Raw genomic sequence first — 25,467 nt, 5'->3', positions numbered from 1 at the left:
AACAACATCTTTTCAAGCACTGCTACCAAGACCAATAAGAAAACATAGAATTACCATATATTAACGACATTTTGATTTGTTTCCATGCACATACACAGCCTGCAGTTCAACCTGAAACTCTGAATTTTTGTCACATAACTGTTGTTTGCTAGCCTAGCCGCGCTAGACCCATGTTTCTGAAGGCACAAGGGTCTAGCACCGCTCGACAGGGAGGGAGGCGGGCTAAAAGGTTGTTTATCAAATCACTCTGCAGCAATTGGGTAGGTATACAACCAATCAACACAACGAATAGGCTGACGGAGTTCCTAGAGCGCCGGCGGATTGTGGCTAAGTCCCATTAGCTTCCCAACCAGCGGAGCCAACTGGTATATTAAGGATTTGCCATATCCCGTCGGCATAAGTCCAAATACGTCTTTCTTCTCAATGAAACACTTCAGTGCCGTCCTTTGTTTATCTTTCAAGTTGAATTTTAGCTTCAAATCTTTAAGGGCTGTGGCCAAAGCCGAGTCGAAAGATAACTGTTTATTGGAGCCTGTCCTCAAACCAAAAACGACCACATAGGTCGTCTGTACACACCCGTATTACGACCCAGTGATACGTTTTGACTATGCGACCTCTGGCGGTTGAGTAAATATCGACACTCTGGAGTCGCAGGTGAAACATCACCATGAACAAACTTTTATCTAACACTATCCCTGTCCCTATCCCTAACCCTAACCTTAACCATAACCCTAAAAACGTGTTGGGAAAGTGAGAAAAAAGCCGTTTTGCGACGGAAAAGCCGTTTCGCGAATTAAATCCCGTAATGCGTTCGTTTTCCCCGTAGGGGCGCAAACGTTCATACGACCGCATAGGTCGTATTCCGGTGCACGGTGCAAACGACCAATGCGGTCGTATGAATTGGAGGACTTGTTGGTTTATTGTGCGCCGGTTGTTTCTGTCAGAATCGTCGCGCCTCTGTCGTCACTTCGTTACGCCCGCCTTCTGACTCTACACTTCATGGTGATTGGTCCGGCCAGTTTTAGGAGAATCCAGCCTCGAGCCTTATGGAGGGTAACTAGACCCACCCTGGCAGAGAATTAAATTCGTTGATGTGGGTTGTCTTGCGCGGCTAGGCTAGTTGTTTGCGTCTGAATTAACACAAACTGTTCATTTTTGGCATTTTTGGAATAAATAGATACACAGTGGTGGAAAAACGTCCTTTAAACACCCTTAAACTTTGACACAATCTCAAATATTATCATGAGATATTTGTGGAAAAATCTTTTCTTGTATTTCAAAAGGTTTCGCTGCATTAGACAGACACAAACAAATACAAATTATGTTTTTTTGTTTGTTGTTTACAAGATACACTAACTAACTTTGGTGTAAATCATATGTTTTCTGAATTCTGAAGTGATTTTGATGATATAACTGAATTTTAAGCAAAGAGTTGGAGATTCTTTACGTTTCTACGGCTTCTTACATGTGGAGCGGTTTATTTTGTAACTGGGTGAAAACAATGGACAGAAGGACATGAACATGAACAAAGAAGGAATCAAATCCTGAGATGGAGGCAGTTTTGTGGCTCTTTGCTAATGTCCTCACAGCAAACACAGAGACCAGACACGAAAGGGGAAATGGGAAAGTAAGAAATGAGCGGAGGAAATGAGGAATGCATGGAGGGCGGAGGATGTGTGTGGGGGGTTACAAGTCATTTAGTGGCAGGAAATCATGAGGCGATAACAGAGAACAAGAGGAGGACAGGAAAAAACACAAAAAGAAGAGAGTACACTGTAAAAAAAATACAAAAAATGGTCATTTTTAAATAATTTACTGTCATCTTCCTGATGATCCCTATTTTGTCAAACATATTTAGAGTAAAATCACTAAAAATACATGAATTAACATGCTGACAGTTAAAAACAAGCCCACACTTTCAGCTTCTGACAGCCTTGAATTAATTATCTTTGATGCTTTGTCAGAAAAATCTACCAAATCTAAGCTTATATTTGTATTATTTCATTTAAAAAAATCACCAAAAATAAATCATTTGCACCACAGTTTACAACTTTATCGACTGAAAAACAATTCCTGAAGACCTCTCTCCATTTTTCTCTCATATGCTGCCAAATTTTTGCTTCTTTCTTCATATTCTACCACTTGTTTGGCTTCCAGCTTTTTATAATTTCTGCCAACAACGCCACCTTCTGACAACCATTTTCGTTTACAAAGTTTGCTTCAAATTTAACTGATAATTACATTAAATGCTTTTATTAGCTTTGCATTGTACGCTTCATTCTGCAGAGAACAAGGACTCGAAGATATAATATCCCAGCCACTATGAGAAATAAGAAGAGCTGCAGCTGCAAACACCTCTCCGATTGTTTTCGTTGGACGCCAACCAGTAAGACCTTCAACACGAGTAAATATCTGCTGACATACAACCCAGGAAAGGATGAGGGAAGATGGGAAAGGAGAGGACAGAGGCAGATATGACAGAAGTCGGGAGGCTAGAACTGGGTGGAGGTGAAAGATAACAGCAGCGCTGAGATTAAACTAGACGGAGCTAAACAGAGCCGAGATAAGGACGGAGCGAGAGAGTGGGAAGGAGGAACATTTAGGGAGTCCGAAGACAAGAGAGTCTGGCTTTAGGGTAAGAAAATGGAGAGCACAAAAGAGCTGGTGCAGAGTGGAAAGGCCTGATTAAAGAGGCTGTTCCTGGATTTATGCAGGCATAAATAAAACAGCTAATGCACGACTCATCGCTCGCAGCGTGGATGCTATCTGCTCCTAATAACGGGCTTTTCATTGCAGACTTCATTCCCGTCATTTGGTGCTGAAGGACGTGGCCTCTCTCTCCCTCGTGCATTATAAATACTCCATTACAACTTGTTGACTGGCGCTCTGGGCCCCGGTGGCATGTCCACGGACCACTCTGCAGACAAAACTCCATCAGCGGCATCGTCATTAGCAGCGCCGACGGACGGACGAGCCGCTCTGATTGGGTTATGTCGGCGCACCACGCAGCCCCGAGGCCTCCGACTGAACCTCAGCACCGTCCTTTGTGACCGACTGGGTTAAGCTAACAGGCTAATGTAATGCACAGATCGACCTGCCGCCTGACTATTTAACCCTCGTGTCGTCCTGCGGGTCCGAATTGACCCGTTTTAAAGTTTGAAAATGTGGAAAAAAATATTTTCACAGTGAAACTTCTGATGTCCAAATTTTCAACATTTTTGGGAAATTTTTGAACATTTTTTGGTGGAAAAAGAGAAACGTTTCTTAAGAACATTCACATAAAAATCAACCAAAATCCACCGAATTTCGCTGGATTTTGGTTGATTTTTATGTGAATGTTCTTAAAGAAAATATTAGAAGTTTTACTGATATATATATGTCATCACTTTAGATATTTTTAGGATTTTTTTGGAAGATTTTTACTCATTTTTTGAAAATATTTACAAGAATTTTCTTGCCAAATTTGAGGAATTTTTTTTAAAATAAAACTTTAAAGGGAAACTTTTAAGGAGTTCTTGGAATTTTCTGAAGATTTTCCTGAAGCAAATTTAAAGCTTGAAAATGTGAAAAAAAAATCACAGTGAAACTTCTGATGTCCAAATTTTCAACATTTTTGGGAAATTTTTGAACATTTTTTGGTGGAAAAAAAGAAATCTTACTTAAGAACATTCACATAAAAATCAACCAAAATCCAGCGAATTTCGCTGGATTTTGGTTGATTTTTAGGTGAATGTTCTTAAATAAAATATCAGAAGTTTTACTGATATATATGGACTCACTTTGGATATTTTTAGGATTTTTTTGAAGATTTTTTTGAAAATATTTACAGGAATTTTCTTTCCAAATTTGGAGGATTTTTTTAAAAAAATTGTAAGGGGAAACTTTTAAGGAATTATTGGAATTTTCTTTCTGAAGGTTTTGCAAATTTTCGGAATTTTTTTTTTATTTTTTTCAGTATTTTTCGGTGCCCGTATATGAGGACAACAGGAGGGTTAAGCTAATAGGCTAATCTAATGCACAGATCCCTCCATCGCCGTGTGCATTAATATCGCTCTTCCAGCTCGTGCTGAGGCTGCGGCGTACCAGGAAGTGGCGGACCCAGGCAGGGCTCTGATTGGAGGCCTCTGGAGAGGAGGCGAGTGCCAGCTGGCAGCGAGCGGCGGCCAGCCAGCCAGGCTCAGTCGCACAGATCTGAGCGACAATACAATGCTGGCAAACACAGCCTGCTCGCTCTCATTAGGGATGTTTGTGTGTCTGTGTGTGCGTCGGTGCTATTTTAGACCCGACAGTCGCTTACTTTGAGCAGATCTTTGGAGAAATCTTGGCCGTCGTTCAGTCCCTCCAGGTTGCCGATGAACTGCGTGCACGACATCCTCTTGCCGATGTTCTGGAGGAATGATATAAATTCACACTTTATGTTGTACTAAAACAGTTTCCTCTTAGTAATTAACTATCAGCACCCATGAAAGGCAGGTTAACTTTAACAAAATGGACAAAATTACGACGTTTATTGTAGCTGGAAGCTGTGAAAATAGAAAAAAATCCTCACATCTTCAGCTTCCGGCAGCCTTGAATTATTTATCTTTGATGCTTTGTCAGAAAAATCTACCAAATCCAAGCTTACATTTGTGTTATTTCATTAAAAAATAACTAAGAAAAAATCACCAAAAATACACCATTTACACCAGATTCTGTATAATCAAGAAGCCTTGATTGACCCAGGTTAAGTTTCCAAATGGCACACAATATCAGTATTTCTGTTCTTCTGCTTATTCCTAATACTTTTAACTATCTAACCCCAAAAGACAGGAGTGAAAGGCATGTTATCTATAAAAAAAGTCCAAAATGACTCCATTTATCAGAGCTAGAAACTATAAAAACTAAAAAAATAATCACATTTTCAGCTTCTAACAGACCTTGAACTAATAATCTGTTATGTTTTGTCATCAAAATCAGTCAAATCTAAGCTTAAATAGTTAATAATTCCTCAAAATAACTTTGTTCTGCATTGGCAAAAATAATATGCACCAGAGGTCAGGTAAAGACTTCCACACTGAATCACACAACATACAATAAAAACATTAAACTGCATCACTTGTTCTTTTTAAGTGAGCAGTTAACCCCAGCTGTTCTCTCTATTTTTAAACACGTTTTATTATAAGATAAAAATATTTAAAAGTTTAATCATCGTCCCGCCTGGCAGGATTTAAAAAGAGGCAGATGATTAATATTAAATACTGTCACTGGAGTGTTGCAGTGGATTTTTTAAAGTGAGGTTGGACAGAAAAGCTGATGACACGTGTTATAATCCTGATCAGGAGCTTTAAAACTAGAAGTACAAAGAAAAATAACGGAAACTTTATAATTTATTAACCTTTTTGGACATTGTTTGATCAGATATTTACTGATTCAAGTCAAAATGATGCAATTTTAAACTACTTTTTGGACAAAATCCCTTAAAAGTCGCTTATGTTCACCTGCTTTATATTTCATTTTAGCATCATTTTTTTTAATTTTTTTTACATTTAAATTACCCTAAAATGTTAGAATTTGTATAATTTTGAAGTTCTATCAGAAACTTTTATTCCTTCAAAGCAACATTTTCTGTGATTTGTGAAATCCTTCACATCATGATGCTGCCTCCACCGTGCTTCACATCATGATGCTGCCACCGCCGTGCTTCACATCATGATGCTGCCACCGCCGTGCTTCACATCATGATGCTGCCTCCACCGTGCTTCACATCATGATACTGCCTCCACCGTGCTTCACATCATGATGCTGCCACCACCGTGCTTCACATCATGATGCTGCCACCGCCGTGCTTCACATCATGATGCTGCCACCGCCGTGCTTCACATCATGATGCTGCCTCCACCGTGCTTCACATCATGATACTGCCTCCACCGTGCTTCACATCATGATGCGGCCACCGCCGTGCTTCACATCATGATGTTGCCTCCGCCGTGCTTCACATCATGATGCTGCCTCCACCGTGCTTCACATCATGATGTTGCCTCCACCGTGCTTCACATCATGATGCTGCCTCCACCGTGCTTCACATCATGATGGTGCCTCCACCGTGCTTCACATCATGATGCTGCCACCACCGTGCTTCACATCATGATGCTGCCACCGCCGTGCTTCACATCATGATGCTGCCACCGCCGTGCTTCACATCATGATGCTGCCTCCACCGTGCTTCACATCATGATACTGCCTCCACCGTGCTTCACATCATGATGCTGCCTCCACCGTGCTTCACATCATGATGCGGCCACCGCCGTGCTTCACATCATGATGTTGCCTCCACCGTGCTTCACATCATGATGTTGCCTCCACCGTGCTTCACATCATGATGCTGCCACCACCGTGCTTCACATCATGATGTTGCCTCCACCGTGCTTCACATCATGATGTTGCCTCCACCGTGCTTCACATCATGATGCTGCCACCGCCGTGCTTCACATCATGATGCTGCCACCGCCGTGCTTCACATCATGATGCTGCCACCGCCGTGCTTCACATCATGATGCTGCCTCCACCGTGCTTCACATCATGATGCTGCCTCCGCCGTGCTTCACATCATGATGCGGCCACCGCCGTGCTTCACATCATGATGTTGCCTCCGCCGTGCTTCACATCATGATGCTGCCTCCGCCGTGCTTCACATCATGATGTTGCCTCCACCGTGCTTCACATCATGATGCTGCCTCCACCGTGCTTCACATCATGATGCTGCCTCCACCGTGCTTCACATCATGATGTTGCCTCCACCGTGCTTCACATCATGATGTTGCCTCCGCCGTGCTTCACATCATGATGCTGCCACCGCCGTGCTTCACATCATGATGCTGCCACCGCCGTGCTTCACATCATGATGCTGCCACCTCCGTGCTTCACATCATGATGCTGCCACCGCCGTGCTTCACATCATGATGCTGCCACCTCCGTGCTTCACATCATGATGCTGCCACCGCCGTGCTTCACATCATGATGCTGCCACCTCCGTGCTTCACATCATGATGATGCCACCACCGTGCTTCACATCATGATTAAATGAAAAAGTTAGAATTTGTATAATTTTTAAGTTCTCTTAGAAACTTTTTCCTTCAAAGTGAGGTTTTCTGTCATTTTGTGAAATGCTTGTGACGGTTTTAAGAGATTCACACTGCAATGAAACTGTTGTAAAATAAAAAAACTCAAGCTTTGTTAATAAAACCAGATTACAATGAGCTGTTTCACGTCTATATTGGGTTTCAGGCACTGCATCGACAAAAATATTCCCAAATTTTACGTAAAAACAGTTTAATAATCAATAACAAGGGCATTTTTTAACTGTTTTGCCCATTCAAATTGTTAATAAAGGCATTCTTAAGCAAAAATAAACAACAATTCAGCTTCTAAATTGAGATGATTTACCTCTTTTTTTGTCATTTCTATATCACTTTACATTTAACTTGGACAAAAGCAACAAGAAGTTGTAATTTTGGACTCATATGATACAAATAATGGATTAATCAATAAATAATCTGCCCTAATCCTCTATCAATGTATCAATCAGCCCTCTCTTCCATCACAACGATCAAGATGACGAAGACAGCTCGACTTAGAGTCACAACAAAAGTCAATTTAAATCCTTTAAAATGTGTTGAAACTTCGCTCTCAGAGCTCATCCCCAATCCCGTCACCTCGATAGCTACTTTAATTAATCATTCATCCACCGAGCTGCACTATCACAGAGACGAGCCGCCAGTGGCCCAGATTTGCAAAAGGAAGGCTCTGAGTATAAAAGCTGCAGATTAATGACGGTGAAAGGAGCTCAGCGGGCAGACCTGCAGATCAGATGGTGATCAGGCTCAGTCGCACATTCACTAAACTTAATCAAAAGGGGCCTTTTGAAGAGAACGCAGCTTTAAAAACCTTTCTTTGCTTTGTTTGTAGCGAGCGTTTGCACACTTTCTGTACAGCAGCTTCATGCACACAAGCGTCCACAGACAGGATTAGCTCAGATGAACAAAACCCAGTCAGTCACCTACCTGACCGTGAAGATCAGTGTTGAGCAGCATTAGGGCACAGGTGAGCGTGTGGACTGCATCTAAAATATCAAAACAACGTGTTAGTTTCACTCAGACATGCAGAATCTGTAAAAAGTATTCACCCCTATTGGAAGTTTTTCATATTTAAGGCATAATAGGCAAAATAATTTGGATTTTCCAACAAGAATTTACAAAAAAAAGAGTCTTTAATGTCAAAATAAACAGATTTCTACCAACTAATATCATTGACTTAAAATGTAAAATAATAATAAGCATCCAACAACGATGATACTGCCACCACCATGCCTCACATTATGATGCTGCCATCGCCATGCTTCACATCATGATGCTGCCACCGCCATGCTTCACATCATGATGCTGCCACCACCATGCCTCACATCATGATGCTGCCACCACCGTTCCTCACATCATGATGATGCCACCACCGTGCTTCACATCATGATGATGCCACCACCGTGCCTCACATCATGATACTGCCACCACCATGCCTCACATCATGATGCTGCCACCACCGTGCCTCACATCATGATACTGCAACCACCGTGCCTCACATCATGATGCTGCCACCACCATGCTTCACATCATGATACTGCCACCACCGTGCCTCACATCATGATACTGCCACCACCGTGCCTCACATCATGATGCTGCCACCACCGTGCCTCACATCATGATACTGCCACCGTCATGCTTCACATCATGATGCTGCCACCACCGTGCTTCACATCATGATACTGCCACCACCGTGCCTCACATCATGATACTGCCACCGCCGTGCTTCACATCATGATACTGCCACTGCCATGCCTCACATCATGATACTGCCACTGCCATGCCTCACATCATGATACTGCCACCACCATGCTTTCCATCATGATACTGCCACCGCCATGCTTACCATCATGATACTGCCACCACCATGCTTTCCATCATGATACTGCCACCGCCATGCTTACCATCATGATACTGCCACCACCATGCTTTCCATCATGATACTGCCACCGCCATGCTTACTATCATGATACTGCCACCACCATGCTTTCCATCATGATACTGCCACCACCATGCCTCACATCATGATACTGCCACTGCCATGCCTCACATCATGATAATGCCACTGCCATGCCTCACATCATGATAATGCCACCACCATGCCTCACATCATGATACTGCCACCACCGTGCTTTCCATCATGATACTGCCACCACCGTGCTTTCCATCATGATACTGCCACCACCGTGCTTTCCATCATGATGCTGCCACCTTAATCCATTTCACTAATTCTGTGACTTAAGCACCAAATGGCTGCACCTGCCTTGAATTTGTCACTTTAAAAGGACTCAATATTTATGGATTCACTTGTTTTAGATGATAGATTTTTAGTTATTCATACTTATACTTTGACATGAAAGAGTCTTTTTGGTAAGTTATTGTCAAAAAAGGCCTGATTATCTTTCTGGGAAAACGCAGAGTGCATCAAAATAAAGAAACACCATCATGTTTTAACAATTAATCATGCAAATAAACCTAAAATGTTGGAATTTTAAGGCAAGAGCCTCCACCATTTCAGATCCACATTATCTCAAAACAGTCACACATGCATCTATAATTTATTTATGTTATTTATGTTGCACGCTGTGTTCCAACGCCAATTTCTCCTCCTGAATTTATACATTTAAATCACACCAGAGCTGATTATTTAAGGATGCCTGGGTGCATTAAATATTCAAGAATAGATGTGTAGTTTTTTTTTTGTTTTTTTTTGCAAAATTTTCCATTGCTGCTTGTGAGCACACTTCCCTTCAGCACTTACCTTCTGATGGCATGACTTTAGGGTTGCAGTCCAAGTAACGCCTAGAAAAGTGTGACAGCACCCTCTCCCTCTCCTGAGTCTCCCCCATCAGAGCGAACTGCCTGAGGAAAGTCCTGCAGCACAAACACAGAGTTAGCAGATGGTTTCCAAACACCAAACCGGTCACAGAATGAAGATGACCTGCTTTAAAGTGCTAGAAAAGCACCGTCGCTGCACAGAAACGGAGTGTTTCATTACTGTTTATGAGCTATAAACTCACATTAATGTCTTTAACACATAAAATTACAACAATAGAATCAAATATATTAATTCAAGTTCTGTATTTAGGCACATTTATGAGGTAGTTTACACTTATTCTTCATTACAGGTACGGGGGAACACTCCACTACTACACAACAGATGTAGCTGCATCTAATAAAATATGACGACCAAAAAAGATTGAAGAAGTCACCTGCTGCTGGATTAAAAACCCTCTGAGCCTCAAGCAGTTTCTAGCCATGTGCTGCTCACATTGTTACTCATCTTGGGTTCATTACTGACTCCAAAATAGTTCATTTTTTACTCTAATAACATGCTTAATAATAATAATAATAATAATGATCTTTATTTATATAGCACTTTTCATACAGCAGTTGTAGAACAAAGTGCTTTACAAACAGACAAATAATTAAAATAAGATAAAAGAAATCATGAACCAAATCCACCCCACCCAGCCCCGAACCCACCCACCCCGCAATCCATACACTGTATTGTTAAAAAGCAACATAAAAAATAAAGGACAATAATAAATCAGGGACATTGTTATACTCAGTACGTACTGAGGAAACACCATCTTAAAGGTTTAAAATAGGTAAACACTGGAGGTTATTTTAAAATGTAAAATAAATAAATAAAAATAAATGAATAAAATAAAATAAATCCATAAGTAGATCAGTAAAATAAATAAGTAAATAAGTAAATACATTCAATTAAATATATCATATAATAAAATTAAATAAACTGAAACAGAATAAAAAATAGATAAAATAAATTAAAATAGCAATAAAGATAATAATAATAATAATGATACTGATAATTATAAATTGGGAGTTGTAAAAAGAATAAAAACACTAAAAGGTAATTCAAGTAAAAGCCTGACTAAAAGCCATAATGTAATAACCTGATGCTTCTGTTTAACATTTCTGAGCCATGCTGCATTCATTTTATGACTTTTATTTTGCTACCAGCCTCTTTTTTGTTGCTTGCAGTTCGGCCAAACAGCCCCTAATTTTAACGACGTGACTGCGCAGCTGAGTCATTCAAGGCGGCTCGGTTCCCACCAAGGACCTCTGAATTTTTCATTTTACTAATTTATTTATTTTAGATCAGTGTTTTTAAATAAATGACACGTGTAGAATGGAGTTATTTTGATGAAATATCCTAATTTTAAGCTCGCTACACATGTTTAGCTTAGGGACAGTCAGAAATTTAAAAATCCAACTATTTTATGATGATTTATGGTGTAATTTAAGAGATTTTTTTATAAGATAAAACTGCCTTCATATGTGCCAGCACGCTTTGGGGTTGAGAGGATTAAATATTAACACATCAGTGCTAATAATACAATGATATTACAGCTTGTGCAACATAAAAATGTGACAGGTCTCTGCATAATAAATACTTTAACGGCACTATTTTCTTGCAATATGTCTGGTAATTTTACATCTAATGGAGGATGTTTACAGAGTATAACTTCTGCTTTTACTCTAGTGAAGAATCTCTGTACTTTCTGAGGAAAATCCAGACCTAAACACACATTTTTCAGTTTAAATAACAGCACAAATAAGACGATGAGTAGCAAAAAACGCAGGATGCAACCCAGTTTTAAGAAATCTGAACAGATAAAATGAATATACTACGGAAGAAACCTAATTAGTTACTGTAGATGCTGTTCAAACTGCGATTCCATTTTAAGTGCAGCACCACAGCAGCCCTCTAGAGAGCAGTGTTTACCAGCAGCTGACAGCTAGAAGCCTGCATGAAGGCATCAAAAATGGAAGTTTCCATGGAAGTGAGGTCAGACCAAAGCCACCAGGACACTCAGAGGAAACAGGAGAATGTGAATACTGATGTTTTAACGCAGTCATGACATAAAAATATACACTATAAATACATTTTTAACCAAAAAAATGTATAGATTGTGCTTAAAACCTGTCAGGGAGCTGGTTTGTGTTGACTTTCTTACCGCAGTGCTTGGTCAAGAGCGAGGCCTGTGAAGTTGAAGAAACTCAGATATTCTTCTGCAACCATGCGGCTGAAGTCATTACTGCAGACAAGCAAAAGAAAACAACAGAAAATAACATAAATAGGGGTGTAAGGCACAATAAAATCAAATACAAACAAGGAATAAGAGGTCAAATGGCAGCTTTCTCAGTGAATGGCCTCAGTTTGGGCTGTCAGTCAGTCAGCGTTCGCAGCTCCAGATGCAAAGAGGAAGAAGAAAAAAAAAGAGGGAGGAGATTCCCAGGGTGCATCTGTCAGAGAGCGAGGAAACCCTTTAATCCCGAATTCTTTCTCATCAGCACGAGCGAGCCGCTGACAGACTGACGGCCCGAACGAGCGGCGCTGAAGGAATGCAGATCCGTCAGAACGCAGCGCTTTGTAGGCAGAAAGTAACAGGAAGACGGTAAACGTACAGCAGATAGAACCAGCAGCCATTAAATAAACATGAGATGCAGCAGGGAAGAGGTTTCTCCAACGACACGCAAATTACAGCACAGTTAGAGAATACCTAACATGCTGGATAAGACGAGTTTACATGACTTTTACAGCATCATAAGTGGCGGTACATGTAGTGGGAGAGAATCCACAGAACTGATGCTCTGTCGGCGTCATTCTTCCTGATATCAGTAAACTTTACTCACAACTTAACCCTCCCGATGTCCTCATTTAAGGACACAAAAAATATTGTTTGCTCGTCTGAAAAAAAATCCAAAAATTCAGCAAAAACATTCTGCAGATTTCTGAAAATTTGCAAAGCCTTCAGGAAGAAAATTCCAATAATTCCTTCAAAGTTTTATTTTTAAAAAATCACCCAAATTTGGCAAGAAAATTCTTGTAAATATTTTCAAAAAATGAGTACAAATCTTTAAAAAAAAAAATCAAAAAAATTGTATATCAGTAAAACTGCTAATATTTTCCTTAAGAACGTTAAAAAAAACAACAACAAAATTTTGGTTTATTTTTTTAAATGTTCTTAAAGATTTCACTGTGATTTATTTTCACATTTTCAAGCTTTAAATTTGCAAAATCTTCAGGAAAATCTTCAGAAAATTCCATGAACTCCTTAAAAGTTTCCCTTTAAAGTTTTATTTTAAAAAAATCCCCAAATTTGGCAAGAAAATTCTTGTAAATATTTTCAAAAAAAATAGTAAAAATCTTCAAAAAAATCCTAAAAATATCCAAAGTGATTCCATATATATCAGTAAAACTTCTAATATTTTCTTTAAGAACATTCACATAAAAATCAACCAAAATCCAGCGAATTTCGCTGGATTTTGGTTGATTTTTATGTGAATGTTCTTAAAAAACGTTTCTCTTTTTCCACCAGAAAATGTTCAAAAATTTCCCAAAAATGTTGCAAATGTGGACATCAGAAGTTTCACTGTGAAAATATATTTTTTCCCACATTTTCAAACTTTAAACCGGGTCAATTTTGACCCGCAGGACGACACGAGGATCAAACAAGTCCCTCCATCTTGCTGAAATGTCACTTGTTAAGAGAATTTATCGTAAATCAAGTGGGATGAGACATTTTGACTAAAAATAAAACGAATAGACTTCGTAAGATTTTGAGTTTTTGCAGTGTCCTCTCTCGACATCGCTGAAATTGCCGTCACAAACAGGACCTCAGCAGAACAATGACTAAGCGTAAATTTAATTTGTTGTAAACTGTCATGTCTGAGTTTGAATGAACAGGAGTTAACGTTGACGACGAGTGACATGAGAAACCGACTAAACAAAGGCTAGCTTTAATTGTAAAACAGAGCTCAGCTATTTATTTATTTTAACCCCACCTTTGTTTAGAACTAATCTCAGGTTTAATCATTCTTTGCTGCTGAGTCACAGCACCGGCGTTAGCATGGATTGCTAACAGGGTTCTGCTATCACAGGGCTCACACACCTGGATGGTTGCTAAGTAGATCATTGTGGTGTCGTTTTGTGTCTTGTTTTTGTCATTTCGTATCTTGTTTTTGTTGCTTTCTGTCTTGTTTTGGTGTCTTGTTTTTGCAATTTTTGTCTCATTTTTGTCGTTTTGTGTCTTGTTTTTGTTGCTTTCTGTCTTGTTGTTTTGATGTCTTGTTTTGTCGTTTTGTGTCTTGTTTTTGTTGCTTTCTTTTTTTTCCCTCTGTCTGCATTTATTCTCATGGTTTAACTCCACGGAAAGGGTGTCAACATTATATGAGATTAATGCATATTTTAGTCTTGCAGCCAAATATTTTATTATGTTTTTGTTGCTTTCTGTTTCACGTCTTTGGTTTTGTGTCTTGTTTTTGTCATTTTGTATCTTGTTTTTGCCACTTTCTGTCTTGTTGTTCTGGTGTCTTGTTTTGTCTTTGTGTGTCTTGTTTTTGTCACTTTCTGTCTTGTTTTGTCTTTGTGTGTCTTGTTTTTGCAATTTTTGTCTCATTTTTGTCATTGTGTGTCTTGTTTTTGTCACTTTCTGTCTTGTTTTGTCTTTGTGTGGCTTGTTTTAGCAATTTTTGTCTCATTTTTGTCATTGTGTGTCTTGTTTTTGTCACTTTCTGTCTTGTTTTGTCTTTGTGTGTCTTGTTTTTGCAATTTTTGTCTCATTTTTGTCATTGTGTGTCTTGTTTTTGTCACTTTCTGTCTTGTTTTGTCTTTGTGTGTCTTGTTTTTGCAATTTTTGTCTCATTTTTGTCATTGTGTGTCTTGTTTTTGTCACTTTCTGTCTTGTTTTGTCTTTGTGTGTCTTGTTTTTGCAATTTTTGTCTCATTTTTGTCATTGTGTGTCTTGTTTTTGTCACTTTCTGTCTTGTTTTGTCTTTGTGTGTCTTGTTTTTGCAATTTTTGTCTCATTTTTGTCATTGTGTGTCTTGTTTTTGTCACTTTCTGTCTTGTTTTGTCTTTGTGTGTCTTGTTTTTGCAATTTTTGTCTCATTTTTGTCATTGTGTGTCTTGTTTTTGTCACTTTCTGTCTTGTTTTGTCTTTGTGTGTCTTGTTTTGCAATTTTTGTCTCATTTTTGTCATTGTGTGTCTTGTTTTTGTCACTTTCTGTCTTGTTTTGTCTTTGTGTGTCTTGTTTTTGCAATTTTTGTCTCATTTTTGTCATTGTGTGTCTTGTTTTTGTCACTTTCTGTCTTGTTTTGTCTTTGTGTGGCTTGTTTTAGCAATTTTTGTCTCATTTTTGTCATTGTGTGTCTTGTTTTTGTCACTTTCTGTCTTGTTTTGTCTTTGTGTGTCTTGTTTTTGCAATTTTTGTCTCATTTTTGTCATTGTGTGTCTTGTTTTTGTCACTTTCTGTCTTGTTTTGTCTTTGTGTGTCTTGTTTTTGCAATTTTTGTCTCATTTTTGTCATTGTGTGTCTTGTTTTTGTCACTTTCTGTCTTGTTTTGTCTTTGTGTGTCTTGTTTTTGCAATTTTTGTCTCATTTTTGTCATTGTGTGTCTTGTTTTTGTCACTTTCTGTCTTGTTTTGTCTTTGTGTGTCTTGTTTTTGCAATTTTTGTCTCATTTTGTCATTGTGTGTCTTGTTTTTGTCACTTTCTGTCTTGTTTTGTCTTTGTGTGGCTTGTTTTAGCAATTTTTGTCTCATTTTTGTCATTGTGTGTCTTGTTTTTGCCACTTTCTGTCTTGTTGTTCTAGTGTCTTGTTTTGTCTTTGTGTGGCGTGTTTTTGCAATTTTTGTCTCATTTTTGTCATCGTGTGTCTTGTTTTTGCCACTTTCTGTCTTGTTGTTCTAGTGTCTTGTTTTGTCTTTGTGTGGCGTGTTTTTGCAATTTTTGTCTCATTTTTGTCATCGTGTGTCTTGTTTTTGCCACTTTCTGTCGTTTTGTTTCTTGTTTTACGTCCTGTGTTTGTCTAATATGTAGCAGAAAATTGTAAAAAAGAAGATTTATTTTTTAAAAATCCTGAAGCCCAAATGTCCTCCAGCTCTGGAACGACTCGTGCATTTGATCACCTCACAGCAAACAAACCGTCTTCTGACCCTAAAACTTCCCACATTAGAAAACAAAGAACCCTCCTCACTTCTTGCTGAGGTGTCGCGCCACATCGGACTTCCTGAAGCCGTCCAGGTTGAAGAGACGTTTGGCGAGGCGTTTGGCGGCCGCCACGTCGGCCCGGTGGCTGCCGTTGGTGAGGGTGTCGCTGCTGCCCAGACCCAGCCGGTCGCTGAGGTCCTGGTCCAGCTCCGAGTCTGTCGCCAGACGGGCCTTTTCCCTGCTGAGAGGAGGGTCAGAGGTGGAAGACACAGCAGAGGGAGCGATTAAAAGGAGGCGCTGAGAAACAGATGGACGGTAAGAAATAAATGGAAAAGGAAGAAAAAAGATGAGAAACAAAGCACATTATGGTTCAGGAGAAGTAAGTGGAACAAAGTGGTAAATAATTAAAAAGAACTGTGAAAAAAGGATAAAAGTAGGAGCTATGAATGATTGGATATAATAATAAAACTAATAACTCCAGTATATCAATAATTGAAGAATACTAATATATGATTTCTCCTTAAATAAGAGACTCTGGCTGGTATATAATGAAGCCAAGATTAGAAAAATACAGGAGAGGGAGATGAAAATAGTGAAGCGGAGCAAGAGAAAGTCGCTTAATAGAAAGAAAAATGTGTGTTAAATGAAGTGAGACTGAAAAACGTGGCAAATGACGAGTAGAGAAGACAACTGAGTAAACAAAGAGCATTTTTTATATTAATTTGTATATGCAAATCTTCAAACATAACATGTGGTGATCATACAGTTTAACCCTCCTGTTGTCTTCATTTATGGGCACCAAAAAATATTGTTTCCTTGTCTGAAAAAAATCCAAAAATTCAGCAAAAAAAATTCCACAAATTTCTGAAAATTCGCAAAACCTTTAGGAAGAAAATTCCAATAATTCTTTAAGTTTCCCTTAAAAGTTTTATATAAAAAAATCCCCCAAATTTGGCAAGAAAATATTTTTAAAAAATGACTAAAAATCTTCCAAAAAATGACTAGAAATATCTAAAGTGATTACATATATACATATGAGTAAAACTTCTAATATTTTCTTAAGAACATTCACAAAAAAATCAAACAGAATCCAGCGAATGGTTGATTTTTATGTGAATGTTCTTAAGAAACATTTTTAACATTATTTTTCCACCAAAAAATGTTAAAAATGTGGACATCAGAAGTTTCACTGTGAAAATATTTTTTTTCTCCGCATTTTCAAACTTTAAAACGGGTCAATTTAGACCCACAGGACGACTCGAGGGTTAATGAACGCACTCAAATCTCCTTTTTTCTTATCATTTCCCAATTAAGCCCCTCCAAAGCTGTAGCCTTCAGTCTAAACCAGTTCTACCTGAATTATTCTGATAATTTAAGCGTGTTATGTCACACTGAGGTAAAAAGAGAGCCACTTTTACAGCTTCTGCTAAAGTGTGGATGACAGAAACGAGGTCTCTGAGTTCATCCGCTGAATATTTGACATGACAGCGACTTGAGCTGCGAGTCCATTCCGGTCACGTCGGCCGGCCACAGAAAACAATGACCGTCCAGCAGCCCGGAGTTGTAATCCAAAAAAGCAAGAAACACTTCCTGAACAAGGCGAGCCAAGAAAACCCACAATCCCACGGCTTTGCTTCTCTCATTCACACATCTTAGACGGAGCATTAGTCAGGCAAATCACACCAGAGCAAACAGGAATTAATACCACCAGCTAGCAGGGTTCTAAGGTCAACCGTGGTTTCACAAAGAACACAGAGGATCGAGACAAAAGACTCACTCTGATGATTAGCGGGTGTAATGTTCACCAGCTTCACCACCTTAAGTTTAGCCTGCTAGCATGCTAACGTTTGCTAATGGTATTTCTTTGTAGACATCAATCAAAACATCGAACACAGCAGTCTGAATTTGAAAAGAATGCATGCAACAGTGGTTAAAATGTAAATAAAAACAATCTCCAAATGTTAACCTCATGATTACTTTGTCAAATCGTCCAATTCGATTCATCATCTAGGACAGGGGTGTCAAAATATGCGACTCCTCGACCGAAACTGGCCCTCCAGAGAGTCCAGTCCGGCCCATAGGACGACTTTGCAAAGAGAAGACATTAACTGCAAACTGTAAATTAGTAAAACTATAAATTTGAAAATCATTTCCAGACCATGAAAAGTTGTTTTGATCATAAAGTAAAATACTAGAGTGTTCTTTTGTAATTTTGTGTCTCATTTTTGTAATTTTCTCTCTTGTTTTGTTGTTGTTTTTTTGTCTGACTTGTCGTTTGTCTCATGTTTTAGTCATTTTGTTTCTCGTTTTTGTCGTTTTGTGTTTCCTTTTTGTCTCGTTTGTGTTTTGTGTCTTATTTGCTGTTACAACTTAGTCACATTTATTGTTGCATGAGAAACAAATCCAGCACATTTCAGTGTTACCACTTAAACATTGAGGCTTTTGGGTTCATGAGTTGCATAGTTTGTAGAATAGTCAAATAATACTGTTGTCTTAAGGGAAGTGAACAGGTTCCTGACACCTCAAACATCCATATGCGTCCCTCAGAAAGGTGGTGGAGACCAAAAATGGAGCTAAAAGAGAGTAAATATTGAACTTAAAATGTATGATCTATATAACTCTCATTTTCTCCTGCTGCCAAGGAACCAAAGTATACTTTTAAAGCTTGAAATTGTAATATTTTGCTTTCAAGATAGACCGTCCACTCTAGAAACCACACGCATTTCAGTGCTACCACTTTAACACTGAGGCTTTTGGGTTCATGAGGTTTTCCAGAATAATCAAATAATCCTGCAGTATAAAGGGAAGTGAACAGGTTCCATAAACAGCACATTTGAATTTTCCTTCTGGACGACCGCTAATCAGATCTTCATATGAAATACAGGTGGGACAGGTTTCCTGGGTGGAGACGTACCTGTGGCAGGACCGCCTATTAGCCAAATACCTCTCCTCCCCGGCAGCGTTGGAAACATGACAGCAGAAGACCGACGGCGTCCTCATTCCCGTCTCCCGGCCGGCGCTTCCCCTCCGACTGAGCCCTCGTCTCCCCCTCGACTCGTACCCTGAACGCATCGCCGTCCAGATCTAGGTAACACCTGTAGTCGCTCCCAAGAGGCCGGCAGACATCTGAAGTTTCCTCGGCTCGCTTTTAAATCCGACTTCATGGGTTCCTCTTTTCTTTTTTCCCGGCCACTTTCTCACTCTCCCTCTGTGTTTGCCGTCATTTGATCTCCACAGCAGGCCTCCTTCCCCCCCAGCTAAAAGAGCCGTTTGTCCTGCGGTGCCTCTCCGGCTCTATCTTTTCCCCTCCGAGTCTGTTTGCTGTTGTTTCTCTTCCCTCTTTTTTTCACTCCTCCCTCCCTCTCTCTTTCTCCCTCCCTTATTCCACTGTGTAAACTCTCACTGTCCCCTGCTGACCTTGGATTCAAAGCATGGCATGAGACTTGGCTTGTCTTTCAGCTAAAAAACCTCCTACAGTCCATTCATTCCTCTCTCCGTCCCCTTTTTCTCCTTGCATCTCCAATTACACCCACTCAGTGAGCCCATCCTCTGGGTGTTGTACGAGTTGTAGTCCACCTTGTTTGTGTGTTTGTCAGCTTTTTCGCACACCTACGGAGAAGATATGAGGTGTCGGGTTTAAACTCGTTTAAACCGCCCTGAGGGGGAATTAACGGGCGGCTTTCAGTAAACATCAGAGGCCACGGTGGAGTCGCTTCATGTGCAGGAGCGTTCATAACCGTGAGATTAAGCTCCGCCACCTGTTGGCATTGTCTCACGGAGAGGCAGCACAATGCCCAGAGGTCCTGAGAGAATTCCCCCGGTGTCAGCCTCTGCTTTAACGGTGTCCTCGTATAATTGAGCCCTCTCTCGGCTCGGCACAAAGAGCCAGTGTCTGATGGAGCAGGCCGTCTGGAAAGGGGTGATGAGAGGGGAAGGAGGAGGGAGAGGAGGAGGTACGGGGAGTGAAATTCCAACTTTCATCAAAGTATGGACGGGCCTTCGCAGATATTTGCCTCGTCGTCTCGCTCCTGGATTCCAAGGCTTCTGGGCGGCTCGTAAAAGTGCGATAAGATCGGCGATAAGCAAACATTTACCTCCACGGTGTGAGATTTATCAGGAAGCTCAGCAAAAACCTGAACCAAAACTGAAGCTTGTAAAAATAAAGCTGTAGTTTTTTAAAAGGTTGTATTTGGGGGCATTCAATGCTGAGTGTTTTGGATATATTTCGTGGCTCCTGTCATCCTGTGGCTCAAATTGACCTGTTTTAAAGTCTGAAAATGTGGGAAAAATACGTTTTCACAGTGAAACCTTTCATTTTCAACATTTTGTGGAAATTTCTGAACATTTTTGGTGCAAATAAACAAATGCTAAAAAAAAAATGTTAAAGAAAATTTGGAAAGAATCAACAAAAATCCAGCGAATTTCACTGGATTTTGGTTGATTTTTTTGTGAATGTTCTAAAAGAAAATATTACAACTTTTACTGATATATATCACTTTAGATATTTTTAGGATTTTTTTGGAAGATTTTTTTTGTTTGTTGAAAATATTTAAATTTTTTAAATTTTTATTTCTTGACAATTTTAGGGATTAAAAAAACTTAAGGGAAACTTTTAAGGAATTTCTGGAATTTTCTTCCTGAATATTTTGCACATTTTTAAAAATATTTTGTTGAGTTTTTGGATTTTTTTCAGACAAGGGAACAATATTTTTTGGTGCCAAACAACAATTTATTTAGTGGCTCTGTGGCTTAATCCTCCTGTCGTCCTGCGGGTCAAATTGACCTGTTTAAAGCTTAACAATGTGGAAAAAAATACATTTTCACAGTCAAAATTTCCACATTTTCAACATTTTTGCGAAATATTTGAACATTTTTGGTGCAAAAAAAGAAATGCTACAAAAATGTTTCTTTAAGAACATTTTTTTTTTCTTTTTTAAATTTTTATTTCTTGCCAAATTTGGGGATTTGGAATTTTCAGCAAGTAAATTTTACTTGATAAGAAATCTTGAAATAAGATTTTTAAATCTAGAAATAAGGTCTCAGTTAAGTATCCAAAAAAATTGAAATGTAAGCAACGCTACGTTAATAAATCGATTTTTATCAGGATGCTGAGTAAAAATCTGAACCAAAACTGAAGCATGTTTTTAAGAGGACTTTTTGTGCAATTCAAGCTTTTTATTTGATTTTTTTTGCATACATTTGTGTCTTGGACTGAGTCCAACTAAGGCCGCACTACAAATGAACTCAGCACTGACATTGCGACGTGCCCTTGTGTCGTTATTGAACTATCCAGTGTGAAGGAAGCCGAATAAATTCACACAAGCTTGATAGAAAAAGAAAACTTGCTCGGTTCTCATTTTCCATCACGAATCTACTAGTAAAGTCTGTCTAATAGAAAGTGTGACTCCAAGAACCCTTAAATCAGATTAAAATGACCACATTTTAACTTAATTTAAAAGATATAGCGTTTGTAGACATGTAGGCTCCACATGTGCACAGTCTTTCCTTCACAATTTGAGTTCTATCAAAAATTTGAGTCAAAACCGAAGCATGGGTGCACAAAAATAAAGCTGCTTTGTTTTTAAGGTGAGGGGGAAAGAGTAGGGGTCAGGATTGAAACATTTGCACTCATCTAGTTTGTACTTTTATTACTTTACTATCGGGACGCCCTGATGCTTCTTTGTTTTCAACATTTCTGCATGAATCAGCTGAAACCTGACGCTGGATTCCTCTGTGTTACACACAAACACACACCGCTGCTCACAGTTACCCTCCTGCATGACATTCACTCATGTCGTCCTGCGTTTGAAGCTGAGATTACGGTCCTCTCCTGCCATCTAGTGGTCACACCTGCAGCCGTGCAGTCCCTCTACCTCTGCAGTGCTGTCACTCCGAGTTAGGGTGACATTCACAGAGCCAGTCCACCTCCCCGTCACAAACAAACACCGTGCCAGACGTCTTTTAATAACGGTTATAGGGTGAATCTGTCACAGGGAGGGTTTACGTGCGGTAAAATAAAAAGGTTCCAGGTGTGTAATGAAGTCTCATGAACTGCAGGTGGAAGTCTTTGGGACTCCGACAGTCAAGGTGAGTCCCTGATTGCTGCAGCAGCCATCTGCCGCTGTCTCGACATGACTACACAAAGCACACACCCACAACAAAAGCACCTACAGGTACGCGTGCATGCACAAACACATACAAGACGACATGCACAGATGGATGCATGCACACACACTTCCTGACACAGCAGAGGGACCACAGGCAGCCCTCCAACGACCTTCACGTCGAGCTCCAGAACAGCTCTGCAGCAGCGCTCTGTACGAGCAGAACGACAGACTGAGACGCTCATTCATCCGGAGTCTGACAACAGGAAATCAAAGGTGCGTTAACGCTGAATAAACATCAGAAAGTCTGCCATTTATATCTGCATATGAGTCCAGTTTTACTTTGGGTTTTGTGACCAAACAATGCAAACATACAGCTGAATCTGAAGCCTTCAACTTAATGCATACAACTTAAAAAAAAAAAACCTTAACCCCTGTTGCTTTATTTCAGAGAAGAACGAAGAAAGAAATCAACCACATACATGACACAGATCCTCCAGCTGTCAATTCTCCTTTACTGTTAATGAACAGAAGATGTTTGCTTCAGGCCTGTGAACGTCTCACGGTGCATGATTATTGATGTGACAAAGACAGGTTAAAACGTCTTTTTGATTCCATGTCATGGCTTAGACTGAGCGTACGGGAGAGAGTCCAACTGGAGCTGCAGGATTTATCATTTCAGCATCAAAATTACACAAGAGCTGTGATGTGAAGTGAACAAATTAACTCAAACACATCATGACATGAGAGTTTTTGCTGCTTGATTCAAGAATAAACTCGCAGGGTTCTCGTTTCCCAGGACAAGTCTGTCTAATAAACCGTTATTCTGACTTATTTTAACCCTCGTGTCATCCTGCGGGTCAAAATTTAACCATTTTAAAGTTTGAAAATGTGGAAAAATATATATATTTTCACAGTGAAACTTCTGATGTCCACATTTTCAACATTTTTGGCAAATCATTGAACATTTTTTAGTGGAAAAAAGAAAGGTAAAAATGTTTCTTAAGAACATTCACAAAAAAATCAACCAAAATCCAGCGAAATTTGCTGGATTTTGGTTGATTTTTTGTGAATGTTCTTAAAGAAAATATTACAACTTTTGCTGATATATGTGGAATCAATTTAGATATTTTTACTCATTTTTTGAAAATATTTACAACAATTTTCTTGCCAAATTTGATGGATTTTTTTAAAGTAAAATTTTAAGGGAAATTTTTAAGGAATTATTGGAATTTTCTTCCTGAAGGTTTTGCAAATTTTTCGACATTTGGGGAATTTTTTTGCTGAATTTTTGGATGTTCTTCAGTCAAGGAAACAATATTTTTTGGTGTCTGTAAATGAAGACAAAAGGAGGGTAAAAAAAAAAACAGTCTGTTGGCATGCAGACTCCACACATGCACAGAAAAATGAGCGAAAAACAGAAAAGAAACACTGAAAAGGAGGATTTGATCCATTTTAGCAAGAGAAAGGATGAAGCTAACCAAAAACATGTATTTTGTCAGCAGTCTCTTGCAACTGTTATCACCACAGAAAGCAACACGACTGATCTGACCATTTAAATCTGCAACACAACGCTCTGCATGATAAGTGTAAATCTAGATCTGAACGGCATCCGAAGACAAAACTATTCCTGAAGCCAGGGTCACATCATGCAGGAGGTTAGAGAGATGGTTTAAAAATAATAAAAAAAAGTAGTATGTGACAATGCAAAGCTACAACAACCTTGTAGTCCAGCCGATAACAAACCCCTACGTAAGTTTTACAATCCACTAAATTAATGAGACTAACGATAGAAAAGTTGATGTTTGAAAGCAGCATTTTCCCCAGATGATCATACAAGTCAGAACAAACACATGAAAGGAACTCCAGCTGACATTGTGGTGAAGATGATGAAGGTTGACGCCCTGAACCAGTGGGTCAGACCACAGCGTTGAGGCCACAAGCTGCATCTTGTAGTTGGTAAGTTGTACACAAACTACATTACCTAAGCTGTTCTTTCATATCACAACACATTCTATACCGCAGAGAAACACAATTAAATTTCATGTTTCTTCGCGTTACCAGTGTCTGTTTTCTTAGCGTGTAGCAGCCATTTTGCACATGGACGTGACAACAGCGGATGTTGCGATGTGCACAGATGTGACATCATATCAGGGCTGTAAATTCGAGTAAAATATGTGGGGGGGAATTCACAAATGACCAGAGATGTCCAGGGAATACTAATTGGGCATAAAACATCATTGCTGTGTCAACAGAAGGCAGAAATGCATCAAAAACTTTGCGTTTCATCCTAAAACTGCTGTCGTGAAATCGGGGCCTTGGTAGCTCACCTGGGTAAGGAGAACGTGGGGTTGCTGTACCAGCTGCTGCCCAGCTGTGAACACTCTTGTCCTCTGGGCGGCGTATCGTCCGAACCGCTGCTCAGCCTCTCGCTGGACGGCGCTCTGGTGGCGTCGGAGTCCCCCGTCACCGTGAAGATGGAATCAGACAGACTGGGCCTCTCGTCGTGAGCCAGCGGGGCGAAGCTGAGCTGGACGATCTGCCGGGCGCTCTGACACACCGGGCCGTGGATGGCCGGGGTCAGCGTGGGCAGATCGAAGGTCAGGACGGTCTGAGTGCTGGAGGTCAGCAGCTCCTCGGAGTCCAGGCTGTTGTAGGACGTCCCTTTGGCTCGGTGCGACTCCATGATGCTCTCAAAGTGGCGGCTGAAGGTGTCCTCGGCGGCCAGGCGGGGCCCAGACACCAGGATGGGGGACTTCAGGGCCGGGTGGTGGTTGTCGAAAAACGTCTCCATGGGTCTGGACAGAGAGGGAGGATTTAGTGACACTGCAACAACAACACAGCTGTGGAAAACATCTGGAACACTCAGAGAGCAGTCCTCCTCCAAGGCTGTCCATTCCCCCATATGTCAGAAATGCAGCATTTGTTTATTAGTTATTGATGATCAGAATGTGTCCATTTAAAGCTTGTGTCCGGAGTTACTGTTTGTTTTCAATTTATGTATCATTTTTTAACAAAGCTTAAATGTGTTAGTCTAGTTCGATACTATAATATAAAGTTAGCATAACGCGATATGAAAATTTATTCCTGAGCTCCGCCTTCCTCTCATAGACCCCCATGTTATTCCAAAAAGCGCCGGTTGCTGCCGACCAATCAAGTTCGAGCTTCAGCTTTGTCATGCTGTCAATCAACGGTTACGCGCACAGCAAGCAAGCCCATGCAGAGGTGGGCGAGCTACGCACTACGCAACCGCGCGCACATTTGTTTTGCTTGTGGAGGAGAGAGCA

The 25,467-nt window shown here is 40.0% G+C and overlaps 1 protein-coding gene across 9 annotated transcripts in view; it reads right to left on the bottom strand.

Annotated features, from left to right (window-relative positions):
- Window positions 1–25,467, bottom strand: part of LOC110960741 (PH and SEC7 domain-containing protein 1-like) — a 111,450-nt gene that overhangs the window by 43,630 nt on the left and 42,353 nt on the right. For 6 of the 9 annotated variants that reach the window (XR_007937912.1, XM_051939256.1, XM_051939251.1 and 3 more), the window contains exons 5-10: window positions 24,511–24,978; window positions 16,123–16,317; window positions 12,098–12,178; window positions 9,874–9,986; window positions 8,040–8,098; window positions 4,298–4,387 (exon numbers count right to left, since the gene is read on the bottom strand). Coding sequence is in view for 8 of the 9 variants with exons in the window: in XM_051939256.1 (XP_051795216.1) it covers window positions 4,298–4,387; window positions 8,040–8,098; window positions 9,874–9,986; window positions 12,098–12,178; window positions 16,123–16,317; window positions 24,511–24,978 (1,006 nt within the window). In the remaining variant the exon portion in view is untranslated. Of the gene's footprint in view, window positions 1–4,297; window positions 4,388–8,039; window positions 8,099–9,873; window positions 9,987–12,097; window positions 12,179–16,122; window positions 16,318–18,990; window positions 19,407–24,510; window positions 24,979–25,467 lie in introns of those variants that run through there. The other 3 variants (XM_051939255.1, XM_051939257.1, XM_051939258.1) reach the window with 3 other exon arrangements.

This window comes from Acanthochromis polyacanthus, chromosome 19 (genome assembly GCF_021347895.1).
Source record: "Acanthochromis polyacanthus isolate Apoly-LR-REF ecotype Palm Island chromosome 19, KAUST_Apoly_ChrSc, whole genome shotgun sequence".
Classification (NCBI taxonomy): Eukaryota; Metazoa; Chordata; class Actinopteri; family Pomacentridae; genus Acanthochromis; species Acanthochromis polyacanthus.
Note: the sequence above shows the minus strand (reverse complement) of the source record. Positions and strands in the feature narration are given on the sequence as shown.